At 42.6% G+C, this 27,254-nt stretch overlaps 1 protein-coding gene across 6 annotated transcripts in view; it reads left to right on the top strand.

Moving 5' to 3' along the window:
* Znf827 (zinc finger protein 827) overlaps positions 1 to 27,254 on the top strand; it is a 163,722-nt gene that overhangs the window by 13,147 nt on the left and 123,321 nt on the right. For 5 of the 6 annotated variants that reach the window (XM_076864510.2, XM_076864514.2, XM_076864512.2 and 2 more), the window contains exon 1: positions 18,908 to 20,310. In XM_076864510.2, coding sequence (XP_076720625.1) covers positions 19,191 to 20,310 — 1,120 coding nt within the window. In that variant the 5' untranslated portion in view covers positions 18,908 to 19,190. Of the gene's footprint in view, positions 1 to 18,907; positions 20,311 to 27,254 lie in introns of those variants that run through there. The other variant, XM_076864511.2, reaches the window with a different exon arrangement.

The raw sequence follows: 27,254 nt of genomic DNA on the forward strand, positions 1-27,254 counted from the left end.
AAATTTGATAAGATAAGGACCTGTTGAATAATTTTTAAAAATGGAACAGTGATCTTGTGCTTATGAAGAAGTTGGCTCAACCACCTGTCAGGGTGATTTTTCAAAGAACTTCTAGTAATTCAGGATAGAGTGGGGAGAAGTGTTAAACTCTAAATTTATCTAATAGGATGAAAAAGCATTCTGTGACGTAAATGCTGCTTTGCTTAGTTTCTGTTATAAAATTGCATGCATGCTTCTGCCTCGGGAAGCACCCCTTTCAGTATACCGCACTGAGCACCTTTTGGGAGTTAGGGTACATGGTGCAGCACATAAGGTGGAGTGATAGAGCAGTGACATCTTGGTCATCCAAGAGCTGTGGTTCCCATGTGCTGCTGATTCATTAAGTTCTGAGCATGTACCTGCTCAGAGAAGTTCTGTGGAACACAGTCTCTGCCAACAGTGCTTTCACATGTTGACACAAAACTATACAGAGTACAAATCAATATGCAAACAAGTGCAAGAGATGTACTATGAATTCGATACATAAATGTTTGCAGAAATGCAAGTAGGAGGGATGGGCATAAGATCCTCGATGGGCATAGAGGAGTGACATCCCAAGCACCCTCAAGGAATTGATGGATTCGGATGTTGAGAAGGGAGAGAAGATTCCAAGCACAAGGAATGTCATTAACCCCAAGCAGATGGGAGACTGTAAGAGAAGGGGCTTCCCTGAACCGCAGGGACCAACCTGGTGACATAAGGATAAGAAGCAGGAAAAATATGGCAGGTGCTGGCCCAAGTGATAGAGATTGTGATTGCTAAATTTAGAGGTTTGGACGCAACTCAGAAATAAAACTGTAAAAGGGGCTGGGGCTGTAGCTCAGTGGTAGAGCGCTTGCCTAGCATGCATGAGGCACTGGGTTTGAACCTCAGCACCACGTAAAAATTAACAAATAAAATAAAGGCATTCTGTCCATCTACAACTACAAAAAAAAATTTAAAAAAGAAATAAACTGTAAAGTATGGTAGCTTCTTGCACTTTAATAAAAATAGAGAGGGAGGGTGATGGTCGAAAGAAAGAGATGCCCTTTTCAAGTAGAGGGGCCTCTTTTGAAAAACCAAACTAGGGTGAGTGGCAGTGGATGTGACCAGCTGGAAGGGCTGGTGGGGGAGCCCTGCCCTGTGATGGGTTTCTTGGGGGCTGGGGCTGAAAAGGTATGGCCAGGGTCTCACCCCTTTCTTACCTCCTGGCTCTTGAATTGAATAATTAGCAAAGATGCAGTGCCTCCCTTTGAAGGGCATAAAGCATGTCCTCTTAAAAAAATGTGTGTGTATCTTACATATATAATAAAGCATAGTGATAAAACAACATCAGTAAAACTACCTCCCCGTCTAACAAATTTCAACACTATTGAACCTCTCCGAAGGGTATTCTTCTATTGCCACTTTTGCCCCAACACAAGTTCCTGTTGTCGAATGTGTCTATTTATTGTCTCTTTTCATCTTCTCCACAGCTTTGCTGCATTGCTTGGCTTCACCTGTCTTGGAAACTTATTAAAGTAGTAGCATGCAGCAGGCCTTCTGTAGCTTGGTGTTCAACAGTTGCCTTTCTGGGATTTGTCCGCGTTGCTGTGTGGAGCTTGCTGCGTCCATTTCCACCGCTAACACTGCACTATAGAAACACTGCCATGGAGCTTGGCTCCTCTTTCGGCTGTTCTGAGCAGTGCTGCTGTGTGCATCTCACTGTCCAGGCTGGAGGGCTAATTTCCCTAAGACGCTGGTTCTCAAATAATTTGGTCCCAGGATCTCTTTTCCAGGACCCCTAGAAGTTAATGAGAACTCAGATGTGCTTTTGTGGATATGCACTATCACTTTAGAGATTAAAAATGAGAGATGTGGCATTTGCATCATTAAAAATGATAGTGATCCATATTTTTAATGAATCAAATGTGTTTTTCCAAAAAAAAATCAAAAGAGTGAGAAGAGTGGCATTGTTTTATATTTTTGCTATTACCTGTAATGCTTGACTTAGTAGAAGACAACTAGATTCTCTTTGCTTCAGTTGCACAATCTACTCCAACAGGTGTGGGGTGGAGTAAAATCTAGCTTTGTACAGATATGTAATAGCCTGTTCAGATAACTCTGGATATTCTTTGAACTACATCAAAACTCAAAAAGAGGTAGCTTCTTGAAAGTGAGTTGCGATGCATCATCCAAACACTTCAAAGTTGCCTAGCACGTGTGAGGCCCTGAGTTCAATCCCCAGGACCACAAAACAAAAACAAACAACCCCCAAACCAAAAACCAAAACAGTTCAATGAGCTTTGTGTGTTCTCTTACATTAGAATCTACTAGACCGTCTTGTGCTTTGAGTAGTTCATCATGCATGTAACAGCCGCATCGGACACTTGGGAAAATACTGGTTCCCTGAGTTATGCAGAGCTACCAAATATGGGTGCATTTCAATCGTACAGCATAAAAATTGTTAATATCAACAGAACAATTATCTGAAAAACCTGTAAGTATTATATTGGGAAGCTGTCATTTACAGCATAGAATACAAATTTTTCCAAAACTTTAATGGTTACTTGAAAGTTCGAATCTTCTCATTGGCTAAAAATACTGTCAGTTTTTCCTTGAAGTACCAGCTTTACTTAATCCATTTTCAAGAAATATTAATTTCCACATTTGAAATTTGTCACTCTTTTATTTTGAAAGTGATGCTGCGTGGAAGAGTGGCGTGCTCAGCACCTGACCCAATGTCCTTTTCTCACCATAGCCATCAGGCTTCAGTAAAGGCAGGAGTGCTTTATGCACGTTTCCTTACATGTATCAGAAAGATGTTTGCTCAGGAGCAATCTGCAATAAAATTAATAATGTCTTTGTCAAAGACATTCTTAAATGAAGCCAGCAGAGTTTTTCTGTTTGCTTTTTGTTTGTGTTTGTGCATTAGTTTTTGTTGTTGTTTTGCTATGTGTAGTAGCAACAAATACAGTGACTATGAGTACGGTTTAGTGCTATCTGCCCTTGGTATGAGCTAAAGTGTTAATAGTTTTTTTTGTTTGTTTGTTTGTTTTTTATTGGTTGTTCAAAACATTACAAAGCTCATGACATATCATCTTTCATACATTTGATTCAAGTGGGTTATGAACTCCCATTTTTACCCCAAATACAAGTTGCAGAATCACATCGGTTACACATCCACATTTTTACATAATGCCATATTAGTGACTATTGTATTCTGCTACCTTTCCTATCCCCTACTATCCCCCCGCCCCTTCCCTCTCATCTTCCCTCTCTACCCCATCTGCTGAATAGTTTTTTTTTTCTACCATTGCTTTTGTATCTTTGGCATAAATGTCAACAGGGTAAAATGGCAAATGATATCTTACTATTATTATGGAAGTAACTTTGATCTCAGGGCCTCAGAGGCCCCTGGGGATCTGTAGACCACACTTTGAGAACCACTACTGTTAGGTGCCTACACAGGAATAGAAACATCAAGTCTTGGTGTGTGTGGTTCTTTAGCTTTACTTGGTAATGATATCATGCAGCACAATATATTGTCACTGAAGAACTCAAAAGGCAGAGAACCCCGAGGATGAAGAACAGTTACCTTATAACTGCCTCTCACAGCTTCTGTTTAAAATAAAAGTAGTGTCTTAAATAAACTCATTGGTTAAATTACCTTTCTTCTCGGTAAATACGTAGGTATAACAGTGTCGATCTCTGAAGACGTGCCATGTTTGTCTGATGGCTTCCTGTTTGGAGGAGAACTCCTTTGGTCACCATGGACAAGAGTTGGCTAAGGTTTTCACACCTGGGTTGCTGTCCTCACCTTCCATTAACCCACTCACTCAGGAACCTGGGTGAAATTCAAACACTACTCCCTTCCCCATCACCATTGAATTGATCACCAAGTTTTATTTCAAAAATAGCTGAAGAATTCATCGTGCCCAGCCCTTGCCACTGCTATAGTGGATACTCTTACTACTTCCCATAAAGAATTAAAACAGTTGCCAACCTAATTCCCTGTTGTTTTGCTTCAATCTCACTTTCTCCGTCCCCCACCCCAGCCCCTATAATCCAATCTTCACACTGCCACCACAGTAGACCTTCTAAAACTCACACGATCCAGATAATCCTTACTTAAGATTTTTTACGCATTCCCTAAAAGGATAAAATTTGGATTTCTAGATTTTGAAAATGCTTCATCAACTGCATCTCCTTTCTTTTCACCTCCTGGATACTCCTTGATCATTCATATTGAATTATCTGTTCTGCAAATCATACTTACACTCCCTTGCCTTTCTATTACTTTTTCCCTGTTTCTGTAATGTCTTCAACCTATGCGTCTGATCTCCCTATAACATCCAACTTCACCTCCAACACTGAGAAGCCCTTCCTGTTTCTCCTCTATCCCTACCATTGTCCCACCTGGCAGAACTAGGTGACTCCTTCCCTGGTCCCCACAGATCTATGATCGTAATCTCTTATATGCATAATTCCTTACTTACCCATGTTCTCATTGACCATGGGCTGTTTTAAGGACATTGGCTACTTATTTTTTTAGTGCCTTCTTGCCCATAACACTATTTGATATATAGTAGGTACTCAATAAATATTAATGAATAAATGAACGGAGAGAAGAGTTAAGAACTGGTCACAAAAGCAAAGAGATGGGAGATATTCTATAAATATTGTTGAATGAATGAAGTCAAGAATGGGTCACAGAATCCAAGACAGGAGGTGTGCCATACATGCTGTTGAATGAATGAATGAATAAATAAGTTAAGGATGGATCACAGATTCAAAGGGTTTTAGGAGTGGAAAGGGCTTTGGAGACCATCTCCTGTTGTCTTCCTTTTTCAGAAATGAGAAAATGATTTCCCTAAATTGTGTGTCTGGACTGGGTAGGAGTGCAGGACAGTGCCATGGATGTAGCCTAGAGATGCCTGGAGAATGTGCTTCCGAGGACACTTGCCCAGAGGAGCAGAGGCCACTTGCCCAGAGGAGCAGAGGCCACGGCCTACACCTCAGGGGACACCACAGTCTAAGTATAAGAGGGAATGTTTGTGGTTGGAAGTCTGGCACATTCCAGGCTGTGGAGTCTCCCCCTGCTATTGGCCGCTATGCTCTTTCTGTCCTCAGACTGTGCCAAGACTGTAAGATTTTCCTGATGACTGGGCATATTCTGCATCTGGATTCCATGTTCATAACAACCAGAAGTTTCCTGTCTCTTTGGTTGAGGTGACTGTGATATAGTGCTGGGGAGCAATAGCCATGTCCTGGGGTAAGCCCTACTGTGTAAAGCCACGGTCTACTCTGAGATTCCTAGGTGGGATTCCTGGGAGGAAGGGAAACTATTATTCACTAAGTGCCAACTTGATGCCAGGTGCTTCACTTTCAAAATTCTCATCCAGCTTCAGAATAACCCTGTAAAATTGCGGTTATTAGCATCCTCCTCTGTGAACACAAACGTAGGATTCCGTGGGAGGGTCTGGGGCTTGTGTCCCCCTGTTTTGCCTTGCTTTTTCATGCTCTATAAATAATATTTTCCTACACAAAACTTCTTGTGGTCTTATTTTTACCAATTTGGCAAATTCATGAAGTTGCATGTATTTTATTTACTTGAAAGGAGAACCTCTAGTTGCCTGGTTTAGTGCTACCTGTGTTTTGCAGTTTACAACCCCTTGGTCCTCTCTGCAGGCCCACCATGGATAGGAGAGGGAGCAGGTGTTTTTATCTTACTTATGGATGAGGATCTGACCAGTGAACACAGACTCCACCATATCTGTTTGTTTCCCCAAACCCTGTGTTCCCAAAACCCTGTCTATGGGTTAATATTTAGTAGGGTCTCCAATTTTTGTTAGATAAGCATCAGGAGTTCTATGGCTGTTAAGTTCCAAATTCAGGTTGGAGTAGAACCAGGTCTCAGAGTCTTATCCTGGGTTTTCGCTGCTGCGCCGTCTTGCTTTCCCCAGATCCTTGAGTGGAGAGGCACAGGGGTAAGCCCTTCCTCTGATGAGTTTGTGTGGGACTGGGCAGCCCTCTGATCTGGCTGTCAGATGCATTTCTACACATCTCAACAAGTAGAGGTGGTCTCTTTAAATAAGATCTTTAATGTTTTTTTGCTTCTTTTCCTTTATACTCAAGATAGATAGGCTTTAAAATAATTTCCTATTTACCTGACACACCCAGGTCAAATGGCTAGAGAAAGATTGAGGAGCCTATAATGGATTCACTGAGGAGTCCCATTCAGAGGATCCCTAAAATCATCTGATACTGTGTTTTTCCAAAACTAAAAAAAAGAAAGATGAAAGCAAGGCTATGTTGGGAGGTGTGTGTTGGTGTGAGGGGTGGGGATGGGTTCATAGAGCCGCGTCCTGCCCTGGACACCTAGGAGGCGTAGGGTTCCTTGAGGTGTGGTTTGTAAACCACTCATCTATTCTACTTCTCATGTTATACATGAAAAAAAAAAATGAGGCACAGAAGTGTTTAATGACTCATGCAAGTAGCTACATTAATAGGATGGTGCTGGAACTCATAGCCATACATCTGAATTTTCCATACTGTTTTAAAGCATTGCTCTACTTTTATTATAAAGGAAAGTACCTGTTCTTTAGAGCAGGGGTCTGCAAACTTTGAACTGTTTTTTTTTTCTTTTCTGCAGTCCCTGGAGCTAAGAATGGTGTTTACATTTTTAAAGATTGTTTAAAGAAATAAGCAACAACAACAAAAACAAAGGGGCTATCTCTGTATGCACTTCTCAAAGCAGAGGTTTACTCAGAGATTTGCTACTGCTGATGGTAATGTGGAAATAAAATAAGATTTTTTTAAAAAGGGGCTTCCTCAAAGTAACTTCAAAACACATAGATTTAAAACACAACCTGATTAGTTGAGTATATTTATATCAAAAAAACTTCCAAACTTGTGTTCCTCAAATGAACTTCTTTCAGTTGCCCAATATATTTTTCTTTTTCTTTTCAAATACCAGTTATTCACGGAGGATAAGCTGGTTGACTAAATTCTGATAATACGTGGGAGATGTAGCTGAGGAACTGCAGACGGTCTAAAAAAGAAGTGGTGTGCTTATTCACATACAAAATCAGGGTTACAGACTCCTCAGAGAGGAAGAACAAAAGGAACTGATGTATGCTTGATGCGAGTGGTCACTCTGGGGCTATGCATATGCATGCCAGAGGGGTTTTTTGGTGTTTTTCTTTTTTTGGAGCAGCTACCTTGAGGTTGAAGCTTATCTAAAGCAGCAGTAGAGCATATTTCTTGACCTGAGCCTCACCACTTGATGCATTTCCAGAAGCATCTGAGCTCTGTTGGGAGATGAAATGTCCCCTCTGGAGCGTCGCTGGTGCTGACAGTGAACCCGAGGAGCGCCAGGTTTCACTCAGGTGGAAGATCTAGCACGGTGAAGACCCCAAACATGCCTGAGGAATGCCCGAGAAGAAAGAGGAGCCAACCCCAGGAATCTTCCAAGGGATTGAAGACGATAAAGCCCCTAGAGTCTGAGCTGTTAAGGGAGTGTTCCTTTAACTGAAGCATATCCTGGCCCCTGGAATTAAGTTAGTTTGTTGGTTGATTGTTGACTTTGTTGATTTTTATGGTCTTTCTGTCTCCCGTTCTTGACCTCCTACTTGTGTACCAGAAGGTGGGCAGGGAAAATAAAAGGAGAGAAGGAATAAGAATACATTTGACTGCTTGACAGTAGCCTTGGCACTCAGCCTGGGAGGGGTAAAGCTTAAAATTGTTGACTTTAATAAGTGCCTTAAGTTAACTTTGATTAGGATTTTTGTGTGTGTGTGTGTGTGGTGGTGCTGGGGATTGAACCCAGGGCCTTGTACATAGGCGGCAAGCACCCTATCAACTGAGCTACATTCCCAGCGCACGGGATTGTTCTTGTCATCAGTTGACCTTTGGTGCCATGGATTCTTGTGCACGGAGAAAAAAATATTCTCCCACGATTTTGTGACCACGTGGGGCTGGAGTGGGTGGGGGAGCTGCCTCCCCTGCATCTTCTGCTTAATATGTATTTAAGCGCCAAATGCGAAGCAGTTCCATTTCTTTTCCCTTGCTAAGTGTCTTTTTTCGCTTGGCCCTTTTGTTCCTATGTATATGTGTAATTTAAACAAATAAAGAATTTGGGCAGACAGAGGATTACGAGCATGAGCTTTGTTACAAAAGTGCACCATTTTAGTGTTCTTGGTATATGTCCCACAAAGAAATTTATCATTTTATGTGTAATCTAAAATTTCCATAGGTGGTCATTTATCTATCTATAGAGCGCTGTTTGTTAGGCTGTAGAGAGCATTATGCTATTATTAGGGCTTTCTTTTCTGGTTAAGTTCTTCTTTGATCTATTAAGGATTTCCTGGTAATTTCAGTAGTTTGGTAATTTATCGCTCATCTTGAAACAGGTATTGGTAATGTTAAGATGAAAACATTTATACAAGAGGAAATAAAAGTCAAGGAAGCAGATAATCGACCGATTTATCAGCCTTAGCAGACAATTTTTCTGATAACGACATGGTAGCCATGGTAAATTTACTTCTGATTGCTTGAGGGGACAGATTCTATATGCTTTTTGTAGCATGGAGGTACATGAAAGGGTGAAGGAGCAAGTAATCAATCCGTGGACTAACCAGTATCGTTTTGGTCTCTAGATTGGCCTTTTGGCAAATGGATTCAAGCTATAATTCGAACTGTCCCCTGGTCATTAATTTGCTACAACATATGTAAGGATGAGTATACGTTTGTTTATTTATTTTTTTTGTTTGGAGATTTCTGAGTAGCTCTAGAAGGCCTCTCTTGCTAATGTCTTTTTTTTTTTTTTTAATCTTTCATTTGAAAGAAATATAACTAAAATTTAGAGAATAGGCGGAAAAACATGTTAGTCCACTCACAGTTCCTTCAACCTCAGGATTTGAGATGGAGGGGAAATTGGTCATTTTTGTACCATCATGCCCAGCTTAGGCGAAGACGGCATTCCTAACCAAGGCTACGGTTGAGAATCCGGAGGTGAAAAGGATCCAGAGAAACATCTCAGGGCTTCGTCCAGATTTATGTGGCCTTCGTTTTCTGGGGCCACCATAACAAAGCTTCACAAACTGGTGTCTTAAACAACAGAAATTTATGGTCTCCACGTTTCTGGAGGCTGGATGTCCCAGATCAAGGTGTGTCTGCAGTTCTGTGGTCACTCTGAAGCCTCTAAGGAGAGATCTCTTTCAGGGCTCTCTCTCTGGTTGTGGTAGTGCCTTGACCCCTGGTGGCATAATTCCAGTTCTCCTGTGTTCTCCTCCCTGTGTGTGTGTCACTGTTGTGTGTCCAGGTTTCCTCTGTTTAAGAGGACACCAGTCTTGTTGGATTAGGAACCCACCCTAATGACTTCATCATAGCCTGATCATCTTCAAAGCCCGGTTTCTAAATAAGGTCACATTGGCATATGCTGGAAGTTAGAACAATTCGAACATCATTGGGATGACAGTTTGGTCCTAGTTTGCACACAGTTTTAATGAGCTTGGTGGTGGTTATCTCAGCATAATAGAGGAAAAAATATTCAAAAAGACAATTAAGGTAAGAATAGTAACTTAAATACGCAAGTACATGGAGCTGTCTAATAAGGGGATATGTTTCTGGAAAGCCCCACAAGTTCTTGAGACACAGCTATGTATTACAAACACAATCACAGTGTGGACACCTTATGTTTTAGTGTGTATGTATTCTAAAATCTCATCAGAATAAAATTTTTAAATGTTGAATATATGATATTTGGGTAATTTGGGGTTACCTAGGGAAGATTTATTTTTTGTCAAGCTGTTCATAGGTGTTTAAAGGTTTGGGTTTTTGACTTAGCTTTGTCACTCAATACGTGTGCCTATTGTGTAAGTCATTAATTTTTTGAAACCTTGGTTTCCTATGAAATTTGCTGACGAATATGAAAGTGTTTAACACAGTACCACGTGTGTCTTCACCTCTCTACGAATTGTCCGTGTAATCGACAAATGTTTATTGGAAGCTTGCTACGTGCCAGGGCTTGCCTAGAATTGTTTCCTTCACTTAAAGATGATTGAAAGGCACCGTCTACACCAGAGTTTCCCTACTGGTCAAGAAGACAAAACTACACCCTAGGAGATATTGAGACTGAAGTGGAACCCTATCCGGGAACCCCATATTGATGGTTGGCAATCTGAACTCCGGTCCTGCCTTTGTAAATCAGCTGAGAGATCTTGGGCAGATCACTGGCCCTCTTTAGCCCTCTGCTAAGGGACTAACCAGATGGACCGGATCTCCAAAATAATTCATGCAATAAAATTCAAATTCAACAAATAGTTTTTGATATTCTGCTGATCTGTTGAACAATGCTGACCAGTTTTTTTCTGCTTTGTGTTTTGGTTTTGTCTCTGGGAGTGGAATTAAAGGACCAGCACTGTCTGCTTTCTGGTTGGTAAGAGTAGAACCTAAACATCAAGAGCCACCCCACCTTGAGCTCTTGATGCTCTACCAGGTATTGTAGTATGTTTTTGTTTCCGCAAAGCAGGTGGGTGTCCCAAGAAACACACTGCCTCATTTGGAGAAGACATTTTCCTTGGTGGTTTGTGGGAAGCACCTCAGTCTTATTAAGTAAAGACACACATGGCTATGTTTACAGCAGAACGCAGAATGCATTTGAAATGTTAAGCTAAACCTCAGGGAAACATGGGGCTTCCACTTCAGTCCCAGTATCTCCTAGGACACTGCTTTTTCTTCTTGACCATCAGGGAAATTTCAGTGGAAAGTTTGCAAAATAGGCTCTTTTCCTTGTTCCATGTTTGACACACATGAGAGAAATAGTTTATAATTTCAGAAGTAGTTCTCAGTTCTGTTGCTGACAGGTGTTACCTTTCTGACTGTTAAGCCTATTCTTACTTTCCACTCATGCATTTGACAAAAAATAATTGAGTGTCAGCTCAATAACTGAGTGTCCTAAGAGATGAGCGTCCTGCACCAAGCAAAACAAAGTCTTTCTTTAACAGTAATGTTTGAGGAGAGACCTGGGAAGTAAGGGAATCAGAAAGCAATTGCGGTGGCCCTGAGGCAGGAGCTCATATCCTTATCAATGCAGTGAGGTAGGAGATGAGGTTGCAGATCTGCAGATTATGTAGGTCCTTGAGGTCGGGGTAAGGGTTTGGATTTTGTTCTGAGAAATAGGAGGCTTTGAGAATGGGTTTGTGTAATCTGATGTAATTTTTTTTTTTTTTTTGGTAATGGATTAGAATTTTTATTTATTAGAAAATGACTTTTAAATGGACTCAGGAGAGTCCTTCAGTTGTAGGGACCAAGGCAAATGCAGTGTTTTGTTTTTTTTTAATTCCACAATTTTAATTAATGCATTATAGTTGTACATAGTGATGGGATTTGTTGTTACATATTCATATATGAACATAATCTAACAATATAATTTGGCCAGTACCCTTCCCAGCACTTCCCTTCCCCCACCCCACCCAGCCTTTTCTTTTACCATCTCCCTTTGAATTTCATGAGATCCATCCCCACCTTTCTTTTCCTTTTTCCTCTCTAGCTTCCATATAGGAGAGAAAACATATGACCCTTGACTTTATGAATTTGGGTGATTTCCCTTAACATAAGGATCTCAAGTTCTATCCATTTTGCTGCAAATGACATAATGTCATTTTTTTCCTTACGGCTGAATAAAACTTCATTGGGTATATGTACCTGTTTCTTTATCCATTCGTCCGTTGATGGACACCTGGGCTGGTTCCGTAGTTTGGCTATTGTGGATTGTGCTGCTACAAACAAGGGTGTGCGTGTCTCCCGGCTCTCTGCTGACTTCAGTTCTCTAGGATAAATCTTGAAGAGTGGTACAGCTGGGTCTGACATAGTACTTTTGAAAGCTCTCTCTGGCTGCTGGTTGAGACCACCAGGGCAAGAAGGGGAGGTAAGGAGTCCAGTGGGAAGGCTACTGCTATAGTCCAGGCCAGGGATGGCAGAGATGTATACCAGAGGGCAGTGACTGAAATGGAGAAAAGTGGCCAGATTTGGGATGTATATCCAAGATAGAAAACCAACAGAATCCATGAATGATTTTTTTAGGAGGGGAGTATAAGAGAAAGAGAGGGGTCAAGGGTGGCTGCAGGGTTTTGGGTCCAAGCTGTTGGAAGGAGGGACGACTTGCCATTTATGTGGAGATGAGCAAAAGCTTAATGGAGGAGCATGGCCAGTCCCGTGGCCATGGAGGATCTGGCCCTTTCCATGAGAATACCAAATCTAGTTTAGACACAGTGGAACTCACTTTGAAGATACGGAGTGATGAGTTCATTTTCATTACCTTTTAAAAAAAAAAAAAAATCCTGGACGTTCAAAATAATAATTGGAAGACACAGCTCTGCGTGGAAAACTGACCCTGACCCAGGAGTCCCCTCTGCTGTCTCAGCGTGTGTCTTCTCCCCGACTTCCTCTCCCTTCCCCGGGCCCTCCCAGCACCCAGCACCTTTCCCCCAGCTGGCCTGGTGACAGGAATCCGGGTGTCTTCTCCACCCTGGCAGTTTTAAATAACTAGCAGTTTTTAGATTTTCTTCCTGGCCACACTGACAGCAGTTGGGTGCCTCGGGCATCGATGTGTCCACACCGTGGTCTCCGAGTCTGTGTCCCGTAGAGCCGATTGCGGGCTGTGCGCTGACCTCCGTCAGTGGACTTGGAGTCCTGAAGACCCCACAATGTCCCTTAGTTGCAAGCAGACCTGGTGTGGGAAATGTGCTAAGGCGAACAAAGGGACAGTTTAAAAACTGGCAGGTAAAACCAGTCCGAATGTGGATAGATGTGTTTCATGCTTCACATCATAAAGTTGGATCAGAACGGCCCGCTATGCAGCAGAAGAGACCTTTATGAAGCATGATGGAGGTCACTGCTTTTGTCTTCCTGGTACCTCTCCCCTCGCCTTTCTTCTCTGACCCACATTGAGCCCACTGTAGAACCGCCCTCTGGCTTCAGTGATAGGCCCAGGCAGGGCAATGTGACCTCCAGCCCGCCAATCAGAGGGGGAAAGACCTTTCTCCAGTGGAAAGTCCTAGAGGGTGACAACCCGGAGCCTGTGGCAGCCAGGCTTTCAGTCTCCTGGGAAAAGTGGCCTGAGAGGGAGAAACCAGAGGCAAATGGTGCTTTTGACATCCTATCTGATCCCAGCTCCATTGTGCCCCTTCCATTGTTTGGTACAAGAACTGAGAAAATTCCCTTTCTGCTTGGCGTAGTCCTGCTGGTCCACTGCCATTTGCCATCACAGAAGCCCTAGCACCTCTACTACAAGCAGGGCTTGAGCCAGAGCACAAGGTGACTAACTCACAGCCCGGCCTCAAGGCGTTTATGATCTGTGGCTTGATTTCAAGTCCAGCAAGTACAGTGAGATAATTGGTAAAGTCTACCTTTAAGGAATCAATAGGTCATGTGTTTCTAAAATGCAAAGAATTAAGGATCTAAGAATTTTTTCATTAAGGTCAGTTATTTATTGGGCATTCTTAATTCTTCACCTTTTAAAAATACACCACCTAATATGGGCATTCTCCACCACCGGAGAGCCTATCCTTTCTGATAGTTTGCAGAGGAGCGAGCCTGTTTAGAAATGATTTCCCAGCATCTCCCACTTAAATCTTCATCTCTTGAGGTGCACTTCCCAAGCCCCTGCACCGTTGGAATTAATCCTGTTGTGCTCACACACCTGTGCTCTGTTCCTTTGTGGTGGTACAAGCCCTTGTGAATAGAATGCTCTTGTGACCCTCGACTCCCTGTGGATTATAAACTGTCAGGTCAGAGACTGTTGGGCATCCGAATCTCCCTGTTGCTGTGAACATCTCCCCAAACATAGTGTTCAGTAAGTATTTGAATTATATCCATTATTAGCATTGATTTTGTCAATAACTTTTGTATACGGCTCTTTGAATATTACAAACCACCTTTTTTTTTTTTTTTTTTTTTTAAATCAAGTTGCCCTAAAGTGTAGTTGTATGATTTGCGGCACATGTTACAGGTAATAATTGCTATTACTGGCCCATGTGTGTGGCCTTGAAAGCTAGGTGTAGACATTCAGCTGTAGTTGTGTATTAGGTAGAAAGGGAAGACTTGGAAGATTTTTAGATGAAAATGAGCCAGAAGTTTTGTTGGTAGGTGCCAGGTAAACACATCTGGTGGTGGTGGGGGATGTTGGAGACGTTGACTGTTGATTATGAGTCCTAAGAGGTTTAGTCAGCCCTGTAGTCTTTAAAACCTGCTGGCTAGATTCATGTGGACCCTGGTGGCAAGGGTGTGTGGATAGATTTAGAAAAGGCACTTTTAGGTCTCCATCTACCCTTGCTTCAACCTAAGCCCAAAGACATGAAAATTAATGGGTGTCTCTTTCTTCTATATTCTTATTTCTCTCTCTCTTTTTTCTATATTCTTATTTCTCTCTCTGCCTCTATCCTTCTGAGTGAGGATGCTTTGAGTTGAGTATTGCTCCAGTCAAATGCATCCAGTTAATACTGTCAACCAAGAAGGAAGTGAATTGCAAAGGAACTCTTCTCAGAGAATGTAGGGGGGAACTGTGGATATTGGGTACCCACTTGCTGCTTGAGAACCGAATTATAAATAAATGTGCTAGGTAGTAGAATTTTGTTTTCCCCGGTACCTCACGACATGGAAAAAAAATATTCACGACATGGAAACAAAATTTTATTCAGTGTGTTTTCATTCTGCGATGGCACCATTTTTATTCTTAATTCTCCGAGTTGCTGATTTTTAAAGGGAAAATATACATGCGAAGATAGACTATTGTGTAAAACTCACAAGAAGCAGTGTGAACCCAACAGTCTGGAGACAGAGGTTGTTGTAAGATTAGCAATGGAAATAGCTTCTTTTTCTGAAGGTTGAAAATAATGTATTTACTAGAAGTTATTTGCATTGGCCACTTAGAGGCTTCCCGGGATGCCTTAGTTAAGAAAGCTGTGAAATCCACAGGAAGCACTTCCAGGACCTTTTGCTGCTCTGCGATTTCCCAGGAAGACTCCGTGCTGGTTGACAGACAGGAAAATGGAGGTGTCTTACTGCTGGGATTTCTCAGATGGCGGCAGAGAGAGGCGAAAGGCAAGGCTTGCGTGTCCTGAGGGTTGCTGTGTCCAGCAGCCTCATCCTGGAGGTTGCAGGAGAGCTTCCTGCTGAGCTTCCCAAACAGAGCACCTGTTCCCATGATGTGACGTGAAAGGTGCAGGGTGCCCTGAGGGGTGCTCACAGCAGCTGTATCAGAGCATCCTCCAAGAACCCCTCCTCTGTGAAACGGAACATGAAAAGAGAGAGGAGCCTGGCAGACCAAATAAATTCGTCAATATAAATAAACAATATTTATATTGTTTATTTATGGGAGAAAAATCCTTGCAGTTTTGTGAACTGAAATCATATTGTTTGCACCTCTTCTGATTTTTCCTCTTCACAACCTTACTTATCTTACATTCATTTTTCTCTAAGCTTCCTGCACCTTTCATGTGATCTCATGGGATGCTGAATAATTTTAGATGTTTCCCCTCAAATTTCTGTTCTTGTTTTTTTTTTTGAGACCGCATTCTAAAATTCTTTGATGGTTTATTACTCGGATAGCTTTAATTTTACAAGAAGCATCTTTGGAAAAATGACTAGTAGAGTATTATGAGTTTAAAAACACACACACACACACACACATTTTTTTTTCTCTATGTGTCCAAGTTTTCTGACAGTCCCGAGGAGTGTGCATCTCAGTGATTACATCTCAAAGAATGGAGGAATAGATGGTTGAGAAAAATGCAAGTATTTCCGGGGACATAAACCATTCTGTGTAGGAGATGCTTTGGTTCCTTGCTTATTGGATTTGAGTTTGTGATTGGCAAAGTTGGGAAAGTTGCCTGAACCATAGATATTAGTTGTCTGTATCATTCTAGAACATTCGATGTCCCAGAATCTGCATTGACAACTTCTTCAGCTTTTGGCACACTCACTGCCTCAGCACGTTGGGAGGGGGACATGTGGCTCTCTGAGGGTATGGAGGGAGTTAGGAAATTAAGCTTTGCCTTTGGGACTATGCCAGTAGATGTGCTAAATTCTTTAGGCAGTTGAATCAACTTGTGCCCACAGCAACAAAGAAGATGCCGCCAAAAGGGACTGGGAGATTGGGGTCCTGGAATGATGGGTCCTCATCTCTCCATGGCTTATCTCATGAGGGAGCCTGCAGGCTGCCCTTATCCAGGAGAACCCCATGCTGACCTCTGACTCAAGAGTCTGGAAGGCTGGCTGGGGTCGGAGGGCAGGGATGCTGCTCACACCTCTGTGCAAGTGGCCACACGGAAGTCCCCTAGCAGGTTGCATGACAAGTTTTGCCGAGAGCTCCTAGGCCAGGAGTGCAAAGATTTTGGATTCTTGGTTCTGGCCTTAGTTCTTAGTGGCTCTGTGGCTCTGATTTGATCAGTAAACTTTAGTGTATTTAACAGTCGGAGTAAAATGACAAAATCGGACGTGTGCTTGTAACGTTATGGTTCTCAAAACCTGATTTTATAGACCTTGTTAGCTGCCACTTACTGTACTGGTTCCGGGCCAGGCTTAACTCTCTGGATCTGACAAAAATATAATATAAAAATATTTAATTTGGAAGCATATATGTTTTCGTTCTTTTATTTCATGAGTATCAATAAAGATAGAAGAAGAATGATCAATTAATTCTTGTTGGAGTGATTTCTAAATCTTTTACTTCTTTTGCTATTTATAGTAGAATTCCCATTTGATTCTTTGGAAGGATGCGATATTTAGTCTGAAATCAAGAAAGGTGGTTTGCTAAAGAAACATAAAATTAGTCCTATTGTTAAAATTGATGTTGACTGCTGGATGTTTGGTAAAAAAGCATCCCTCCCAGGAGAAGCCATTGGGGAGCCGAGGAGTTTGGGGTCACCGCCAATTTCAGGAGAGATGAAAAATCTTGAAATCAAGTGGGCAGAGGGAAATGTGGCAAATCTCAAGGAACCAGACTGGTTTTAACAGAGAAAATTCAATTTTATCTGCTTTTTCCCAGCAAATTCCATTTGATATTTTACATTTTCTTGATAACTTAATAAAGAATCTCAGGAAAGAGTTGCAGAACTTTAGCTTAGTGAAAGAGAATTTGTCATTTGTGACATTTCTTCTACAAATAGCATGGGAAGATCAATGTATTAGCTTGTAGTTCATGCATTACTAGCTCTAGCTGTTTCTATTCTGAAAAGAAACAGCCTGTGATGTGGCAAAACCTGGCACAGTGAGGAATTTGGCTCAGTCCCGAAACATTCATTGAACTCTGCCAGAGAAGCAGAAAATAAAGCACAATCCCTGTCCTCAAGGAGCACCATTGTAGGAAGGAAGCCAGCAAGAGACAGATACTTTAAAGTGATGTGAAATATGAAAAAACTATAAACACAAGAAGAGAATGTCAGCTGTGCATTCCAAATATGCACTCAGGGCACTTCCTGAGTGTCACCTGAGCTGAGCCCCGCCTTCCCTCACCTGGGTTCAGTCTCCTGCCTGGGTCTCCCTACCCCACCCCGTACCTGCAACCTGTTCCCACACAGCAGCCAGGACTGTCCTTTGGCACCGTAAGTCCCCTCATCCCGCTTCTCCACCCAGCACCCTCTCTGGCTCCCAGTTTTGCCAAATGCAGAAGACTCACAGCTCACACTCGCAAGTGTGTCACTCACACGCTCGCTCCAGCACAGCTGCACACTCATACCCGCGCACGCTGCCCTCTGACCACCCCTCCCACTGCTTTGACCTTCCCTCACTCCATTTGGCTTCCTTGATGTTCCAGGGACCCGTCAGGTATGTCCTTGGGGCTTTCACAGTGACTCTCCACGCGGAACACTCGTGCGTGGACAGCTGCTCGAATGTCACCGCCTTGGTGAAGCCCCACCCTGTCCTCTCTGTTTAAAATTACAACTTGCGTCCATTCTTTTTAATCCTGCTCTACGTTTTCTATTTTGTTTTTCTCAGCGCTTATCACCCCCTCTGGCCTACTATATGATTTATTATTTATTAACTCTGTTTAACATCTGTCTTCCTCCTCCACTGATACGTAAGTTCCAAGACATCAGGGTCTTAGTTTTTGTTTAATGCTGTTCAATCTAGAACACAGTCTTGAACAATCTAGAACAATGCCTGACATGCGACAAGTATCCCGTCATTATTGGTTGAGCGAGTGAACAAAGGGATTAGGAGAGACCCGTTCTGAGAGTTCTAGGGAGAACTGCAAGGAAGAAACCCTGGAGCTGGGTGTGGAAGGACATTCCAGATGGGATTTCATGAGCAAAGACAGAAATGCAACTGAGCTCCCAAGAGCTCCTGGACTGGCAGAGTCCACCTAGCTGGTGCATGGGGGCTGTGGGAGGGCTGGTGGCGGGTCAATGAATTAGTGAATAGGAAATATCTCAAGGGGATTCTTAGTAGGGTGAAGGAACACGCTGATCACTGCCTTGAGGACATGGCAAGCATGTTGGTGATTGAAATCTCAGACCTTAAGCAAGTAGCCCCCAGAACGTGGGCATGCCGTGGTGGCAGGGCATCGGTAATGTGAATGGCGTTGGCTAATAAGATCTGGTTTTTATACAGTGCTCAACTGTTTGCAAAACATGGTCACATGCTTTTTAGGATGTAAGCTTCATAGAGTGAAGGGAGTCAGGCAAGTATTGTTAACATATTTGGATAAGCTTTTGAAAAAAGGAGGAAATGAAGCCTCAAAACCAGGTAAGTGACCTGCTTCTGAGGTCAGGAGTTAGAAAGTGAGGAAGCAAATTCCCACTGTCTTATCTCATGGCCAACAGTTTCCCCAATCTACCAGGCTGCTTTTGAATTCTGACGCTCTACTGAAGATAGGGTGCTCGTTTTTTGCAAGGGTTCCGCTTTCTTTCTGTTTCCCCATTCATTCAAAATAGCCATTTGTTTTGTTTTGTTTCACCTGTCACTTCTTCACCAGATTGTTTTTTTTTTTAATCTTTTCTGCTTTTCCCAACCAACTTACCCTGAATAATTACTGGAAAAATGAATACAGGTGGTACGTGGGGTGTGTGTTCCTCTGCCTGTTCAGCATCATGCCTGTGCCTCATTCAGCTCCTGACTGCTCTTCGGGCCCTTGCTGACTTTCACTGGGTTCTTGGGTGGAAGGGAAGGGAAGGCTTGTCATCATCTCCATGTGCTGTCTTGAGACGAACTTGCTGCTCACTTTGGAAGTAAACCCCATCTTCTTAATTCCCCCAGATGTTAGTAGGCAGGACGAGGCGGAGGGAGAACTCAGTGAAGGAGAGCACTGGTATGGAAACTCTTCCGAGACTCCGTCAGAAGCATCCTATGGAGAAGTCCAGGAGAACTATAAGCTGTCTCTGGAGGACCGGATCCAGGAGCAGTCCACTTCCCCCGACACCTCCTTGGGAAGTGCCACTCCCAGCAGCCACACGCTGGAGCTGGTGGCGCTCGATGGTGAGGTCCTGCGAGACTCACTGCAGTGCCAAGACCACCTCTCCCCCGGAGTGTCTTCTTTGTGTGAAGATGACCCCCCAGGCTCCAATAAACCCTTGAGCAGCAACTTAAGGAGGCTGCTGGAGGCTGGTTCCCTCAAACTCGAAGCCACAGCCACGGCCAATGGCCGAGTGGAGTCCCCCGTGAACATTGGCTCGAACCTCTCCTTTTCCCCACCGTCCCATCATGCCCAGCAGCTCAGCGTTCTGGCCAGGAAGCTGGCTGAGAAGCAGGAGCAGAATGACCAATACACTCCAAGTAACCGTTTTATATGGAATCAAGGTAAGTGGTTGCCAAACTCAACCACCACCTGCGGCTTGTCCCCGGATTCAGCCATCCTCAAGCTGAAAGCCGCAGCCAATGCTGTTCTGCAGGACAAATCTCTCACCAGGACGGAGGAGACCATGCGATTTGAGTCCTTTTCCTCCCCCTTTAGCTCCCAGTCTGCCAGTTCGACCTTGGCAGCTTTGTCCAAGAAGGTCAGTGAGAGAAGTTTGACTCCTGGTCAGGAGCACCCACCTCCGGCCAGCTCTTTCCTGTCCCTGGCTTCTATGACCTCCTCTGCGGCCCTTCTGAAAGAGGTGGCAGCAAGGGCTGCCGGCAGCCTCCTGGCTGAAAAGTCATCCCTGTTGCCCGAGGACCCTCTACCGCCACCGCCTTCGGAGAAGAAGCCGGAGAAAGTAACCCCGCCACCTCCACCGCCACCTCCACCACCCCCGCCGCCACCGCCACAGTCCTTGGAATTATTGTTACTCCCCGTTCCCAAGGGAAGAGTTTCCAAACCCTCCAGTTCAGGTATGGCATCTTTTCTTTCCGTCATCGGGTAAGTCTTTGACTCTCAGCTGCGGGTCTTATTCATCGCCTTTTGCAATTGGGTCCCCGTCTGAGTTGGGGAAGGAATAAAAAAAAAAAAAAAAAAAGCAGGAGCACAACAAATACTTTAAGTAAGCAGCGTAGTAAGTCTTTCATGTGTGTGTTACACAAAGACTTCACAAATAGCTTCATTTTTGAAAGGTAATGAATAATCTTAGAAACATACAGTCCTCCCTCCCTTTCATACAGTTTTTTTTTTTTTTTCCTTGCCAAGTTCAGGCTAGGTCCACACCAGATATATTTAATGGGGAAGATCAAAGCATCTTTGTCATGGAGTGCAAAGCATCACTGAACACAGAGGGAAAAAACCACTGCTTTTGAAATAGTGGGCAAGGGAGCGCCCTGCTGCCTCTGTACAAATGGATTTTTGTATAATCACTAACTACTCTGCCCTAATTTATCACAATATACACTTCTATGTTAACATTTTTATTATTACCTTTTTTTGCGGGGGGGTAGAATTTAAACCTTTTATTTATCCTATTCTGTCATTTCTTGCCATTTAAGAACTCTTAAAAAATTAATGGTGAAACATGATCCAAGCATTTCTTGCAAATGCTTTATGTTGTTCAAATCCAATCTGAAGGAATGTGCATTGGAAAATCTGAATCGTGGGTTTTTCTAGGGGAGACCATCTTTCCGAAGAAGAGGTCACTGTCACATAGAGCCTTGGCATTCACAATTAATCATCCAAGGGAGAGATTTAGTCACTTGAGTTCTCACAATGGAAATGTCACTTTGTGTACTGGTATGCTTTAAAGTTGTGTGCATGGTAAATACACGTTTCTGGGGATGGAAATAGGGGTTTCGGATGTCTCCTAAGGGATATCCTGTCAGACCGGAACAGGAAGTGGGCTGTGTGTCTCCTCATTGGTACAAACACCACCACTGTGTGTGTCTGGCCGACTTTCAATTCTTTGAGACAACATTGGTAGAGTGCTTGGGACGGCACATACTTGACCGAATGATCACAACTAACATCAATTTGATGTATTCGTGACAGACTTCCATTTAAATGGCTGAGTGAGCTATATGCCTAATTATAATTACTTTAAAACTGTATAAACAGCAGAATAGAACTAAGACAATGGGTATCTGGGACTTGGATGACTCTATTGATGCAAACCATTCCCTCCGAGTTTCAGAAGTGTCCATAAAACCTCGAAATGTTTATCAATTCTGAGTTTCATTTCTTGTAACTTCTCACCTGCCATCTGGTGAAAGAAGGAGAAACATGGATACAGTCAGGAAACAAGAAGAGAGGGAGCTGGGTAATGTTGCAGTGGAATACATCACTCTGGATTTATAGAAATTTTATTTGGAGTGGCAGAGAGAAGGAAGGCTCTGTGTATATTCTCTGATTCCACTCATTGCATAAATGTATGAATGCTCTTTGCAATACAATTTTGTCTGGACACTAGTTACTTGGAGGAAAAGCTTATACAAATTTAATAATAAACTTAGTTGACTAAAGGCTTGGAAAGAAGTAATAAAACCATGTTTCCTGAAGGCCAACTTGTAGTGGCTTTGTTATTTTAAAGTGGTCTCTGGAATAGCCAGCAATGGCTGTGAAATGTAACTTTTTCACCCAAATGATTAGAAGCATGTAAAGATGAGAAAGGGGTCACAAGCTTTTTGTTTGTTTGTTTTGTTGTAGGATATGCACCTGAGGGTAAAAAAATGTTTTCCCTTTTTAATTTAGATGCACTTAGCCCAGGCCAACATCTCCATAGTCTTCTCAGCAGAATTTAACATGGGAGATCTTAGAAAGATCATTTTTTCCCCCTCTTCTTTTTACTGAATTGATTCTTTTGCTGAAACACTTAATATCTTAGTCAGTGAATGTTCAAAATGTTCTAGTCAAAAGAAGAGGGAAAGGAACTCCTCAGATTTGGGCTGGATGACCCCTGCCGAGTGACCCCTGCCCAGCCCCCCCACCCCTGTTTCCCCATGCCTGTGTGCACACTCCAAGACCCCGTGAAACAATGCCATCAGTGGAGTAATTGCTTTAAAAAAGAATCTTTCATTTTTTAAAAAACTCATTCAAGAGGAAAGATTCAAAAACACGAGGCCCTTGAAATTGTTCTGCGTCCATGTGGACACATCCTCAACCCAGGTTCTGCTTCTTTATTGGATGGATTGGCCACAGGGAGCTCTTGAGTTAAGGTGAATGTCATTGCTTCTCAGCAGCCCAGCTTGATGGTGAGTTAGGGAGTCCATCGACTGATTTTATTTATTTCACCATGAGAGACTTGATCCTCATGATCACTGATTTTGCAGTCTGAGGAGTAGAAGGGAAAGGGGTAGATGGTTTTCTCCGTCTCCACATCTCCCAGCTCCCAGTCTCCACCCCGCCAGCTTCCACACTGTTGATTTCAGAACATCCTGGGAACTAGATTCCAATAGGACTCCGACTTTATCTAAGGAGCATTATGGGAGTATGGTTCAAAGAGAATTGAGTCAATGTGTGACATTTATCTTGATAGCAAACAGACAGCCCTGTTTTTAAACATTTCTCATTACTATTATTTTTTTCTCTGCATTTTAGAAAGAAATCTTAATTCAAAATAGGTGGGCTGACTTCTCATAGCAGGGAAAGAGTTTCTGTTGCCTAATGACTTAAATAAACAGATAATACGCTTTCCACCCTCACCCCTCCCTACTCCCTGCAAAGCCACAAAAATAAACTACACACCCTCCTGATTTCAGTTTTTAAATTTTTTAAAAGCTGTTTCCCAAAACGTTGCAAAAAGAGCGTATAAAGTTGATTCTAGAGTTCCAAAGAGCTCAAAGAGCTGTGTGCCGGAGAAGATGATCTCATCTTGAGTAATTTAGACACCAGCATTGCTTTGACCTTCTTTAGGTCGAGGAAAGTCCAAACCATGGAAAAAAAAAAAAAGTGTCTTTTAGGTCTGGCCTTATTCTTCTTTTTTGAACAGGATTTTGTTGTTGCCGAGTCATGGTGTATTTAATTCCTTAAGAGTCCACCACTCGGTAGCCTTTCCACCCCGCCACAGAGATGTGACACTGGAGCAGGAGGTTTCTTTCATGTGACCCTGCACCCCCAGCACATGCTACACTGCTTCTCTGAAAGGGGACACGATAGAGGGAAAATGATGTCTGTTTGCTATAAAGATAAATGTCACACATTGACTCAATTCTCTTTGAAGCTACTGTTCTGTTGCAGCTAAGAATAAAATAAATGGTTTTTATTTTCAAGACAAAGTTTCTTGTAGAAGGCCAACTAGAGTCCCGGATGCCAAGCTCCTAGTTAAAAGAAATACCAGGGAGATTTTCAGAGAGAGGGTCTCCAGAACACCCCATGGTCCTGAATGAAATTGATATATACTTACACGCAACAGGGTCTCACACAGTAGAGAGCTGAAACTGTTTCCTGGGTCAATGCATAAGAGTGTTCCGGATTCTGTTTCCTTTCATATTTATGGGATGTTATTAAAATTATTGCAGGAGCATAGGAAGTTCAGAGCAGGAGATGACCTCTCTTGATATTTTCATCCACGCTTATTGTAGCCTTAATCTGTGATTGATCACATATATGAACGTCAGGCAAATTCACTTTTTAACCAAGATTCAGAACTGTCACTAATCTCAGTGATATTCCCCTAAAGATTTAAACTTAGGCTGATTGTCAATATCAGACTTGTACCTTAGTTTTGTTGAATACTTGCTAGAGTATGCATTGATAATGGCAGCTTGAATAACAGCAGGTACACCCATTGATATCCTTTGCTAACACGATTTTGCTTTTTGTTGACCTGAAATAGCATTTGAGATATACGCCCAAGAAATTCCACTAGAAGATGTATATTATTAGAAATAATATTATTTCTATTCACTATAATACCCATGTATATTATTAGAAATAATATTACTTGTATCCTTAATAATATCCATGCATATTATTAGAGGGGAAGATAGGTTATCCTACACAGATGTGCACCAGTGGTGTTGAAAGTCTGAAGTGGAGATGGTAATGATGCATGGATTATGCACTTACAAGGTCAGCTGGCATCTTGAACTTCTGTGTGTGTGGCCAGGTCTGTATGCAGATTTACTCACTTGCAAAGACTCTTGACTTTCTGCAAATTGCCACATAACATTTACCCAGAGAAAGTTTGATTTCAAAGTCTATAGAACAATGACATTTGTTTAGAAAATACCTAAGCGACTAAAACTCTCCATGATTAACAATATTTTTTTAGTCCTATCAAAGTTTGTTTTTGTTGTTTTGTGGACTTATATTTAGACAATAGGGTAGAACACCCAATTTGAAATGTAGAGATCGGCTCTAATCCTAGCCATGCCACTAGGTCACTTGCAGAAAAATTTTAAACGTACTACCGCAGTTTAGTTTCCTCATCTGTAAATTGAGCTGGTTTGGAATTATGTCTAAGATTTCTCTCCTCCTCCTCTTCCTCCTCCTCTTCCTTTTTTTTTTTTTTTAACACACTTTGCAATTACTTACTGCTTATTTCCTAACCTAATTGTCTATTAACTCAAAACAAACATTTTTTTTTTTTTCCTATTTTTGAATTGAAATGTGTGGCTTCTTAAAGTTCCCTATCAAACCTCCCACAGGGTCGCCTCTGCTTTGGGCAGAACTTGTCCATGGCGGATAGTTGAGCATGTATCACGTCCTCTATTAAAGGTATAGTCCACACTGTCCATTATTAACATCAGCTGTTCCGAGTTCATTTCTGGAGATGGCTGAGGCGCCAGTACAGGACCCCCCCTGCTCACCCGTCCATCCATTCAGGCCAGGTGTTGGCCTGCTGTGTGAGAGGCATCAGCCCAGGGGCTACACTGATCCACTGGGACTTCCTGGCACCTCCTGCACCTCTCCCCATCTCTTTTATCCCTGCTGAGCTGAATTGGGCCATCAGGAGTTTGTCTAGGCTGAGTGAGACCCTCTCCTAGCAGCACAATGGACTCCTATTCCTTTATTACCATGGTGGGCCGGGCCTGGAGCTGCGTATTTTTTTATGTGCTGTCAGTTGTTTCAGTTTGCATCTGCTCTGAGGATGAGTTTTCTGCTTTGGAGGATACACCTAGAGTTTATAGTCATTGCCACTACCAAGAGCTTCCATTTACCATGTGACAGGCGTTTTATATACATTCATTATCTCTTTTATTCCAATAATATTATTGCCTATAAAGAGAACGGGTTTTATCCAAAGGAGCAAATTAGCAGCTCTCACTCCCACTGGGTCTATTAGCATTTGGTGGAATTTAGTTTTGTTTGCACGGTTACTAGATTGGGAGAAGCTGTTTATCAGGCTGTTGTCAACTAGGTAAAATTACGAACATTTCAGTCCCATTGCCCCAAGAACGCATGGTTCATTGTGAGGAAGTGACCAAATCTCCCTGAGCTCTAAATCAGAGTGAAAATTTATAGCTATCAGTTCCCTGAAAATAGTTTGGCCTAGGAAGTAGAATGCATTCCTGCTTCCTCCTGCTCTGAAGTAGTTAACATCAGGTACACATGGAGGATGTCCTACTAAAATGTGACATTTCCTCCTTGAATAAATAAAAATGTAAATGTTACTAGGGGAGATTACTGGCCAAATTTGAAAATCAGTCTTTGTCTTCTATTGACTTTTGCCATTTAGCTTCTATTTTCTTTCTATGCTGCCGTGATCACTTAGAAACATCCAGTTATAGGAGTGTAAACTGGCCACATTTCTTGCATTTATTCTTATTGTGAGGATTCTAATTTTTCTCCCTGTCAACCCAAGGACACCATAATCTGTGCACAATTCATACATATTTTGATATTAATTAGGACTAAGGAAGCATGGCTCCAAAATGAAGTGGATTTATATGAAATACTAATATGCAGGATTTAATGTAGAATACTCTATCATAACGCTTGAAATATAAAGTTGTTGATTAGGGTGGTGGCTGAGAGACTAGGGAGCACATTGGTCGTGTTAGGCAAGGCAAGGTGGTAGGGGACCCTGCTATCTAGACGTATTTGTTCTTCTAGTTCATGTCTTCTTATGGCCTTCCTCTGGTGGGCCATTCAATCTCTGACTAGTGGAGGACATCTCGTTTTTTGGTTTTTTTTCCCCCTCTCCTAGGTACTTCTGTAAAATTAGGCAGGGTAGGGTTAGGGGGAAATACTTCCTGAAGTTGGGGACCAGGAGCAGCCTGTTTGTATCCCCTTCTCTTTGATGTCCTTCCAACCCCAAAATGGCATCACGGTCATTCTTTTCCCTCTATTGAAGGACAGTTTTCTCACCTAGGGTCCCCATGCGGGCCTTTCTCTCAGATCTGTTGTTCAGCCAGAAGGTTTGCGACCAAGATGTCAGGATCGAGAAATAAAAATGAAGGGAAGAAAAAGAAAAGCCTACGGGGCAGAAGAGGGATGGGCCCTGTCGACTGAGAGCAAGGATCCTTACCCCAGGCCCGTACAAGCGTGTTTTTCCCCAGGGAAAGGGCACCTCAGTCCCCACCCCACCCCATTCAAGCAAGGAAGCACCCACAACGGACACATTGCAAGGAGCCGGACCCTACAGGCCTGAAGGGCACAGGTTTAGTCACAGGATTCTTCAAATTGCTCCGTTAAACTAACCAGTGTCGCCTGTACCCATCTCGGTAAAACTGCATTTCTTGAATTCCATAACTTTATTCCAGAATCTTCCAGGCTCCGTCCACTTCAAGTGGTCCTTTGCATGTAGAGTAGAAAGTCAACTGACTCAATAAGTAAAGAGTGAGATTATCTTAAAGTATACACTTGGGATGTTTCCTTTTAAAATTTAGAAAGTGATGTGTGCATTTAAAAATTCAAACAGCACAGAAGGATAGAAAGAGAAAATGCAGGTTTCCACCCCAAACTGCCCTTT

Source organism: Callospermophilus lateralis, chromosome 8 (genome assembly GCF_048772815.1).
Source record: "Callospermophilus lateralis isolate mCalLat2 chromosome 8, mCalLat2.hap1, whole genome shotgun sequence".
Classification (NCBI taxonomy): Eukaryota; Metazoa; Chordata; class Mammalia; order Rodentia; family Sciuridae; genus Callospermophilus; species Callospermophilus lateralis.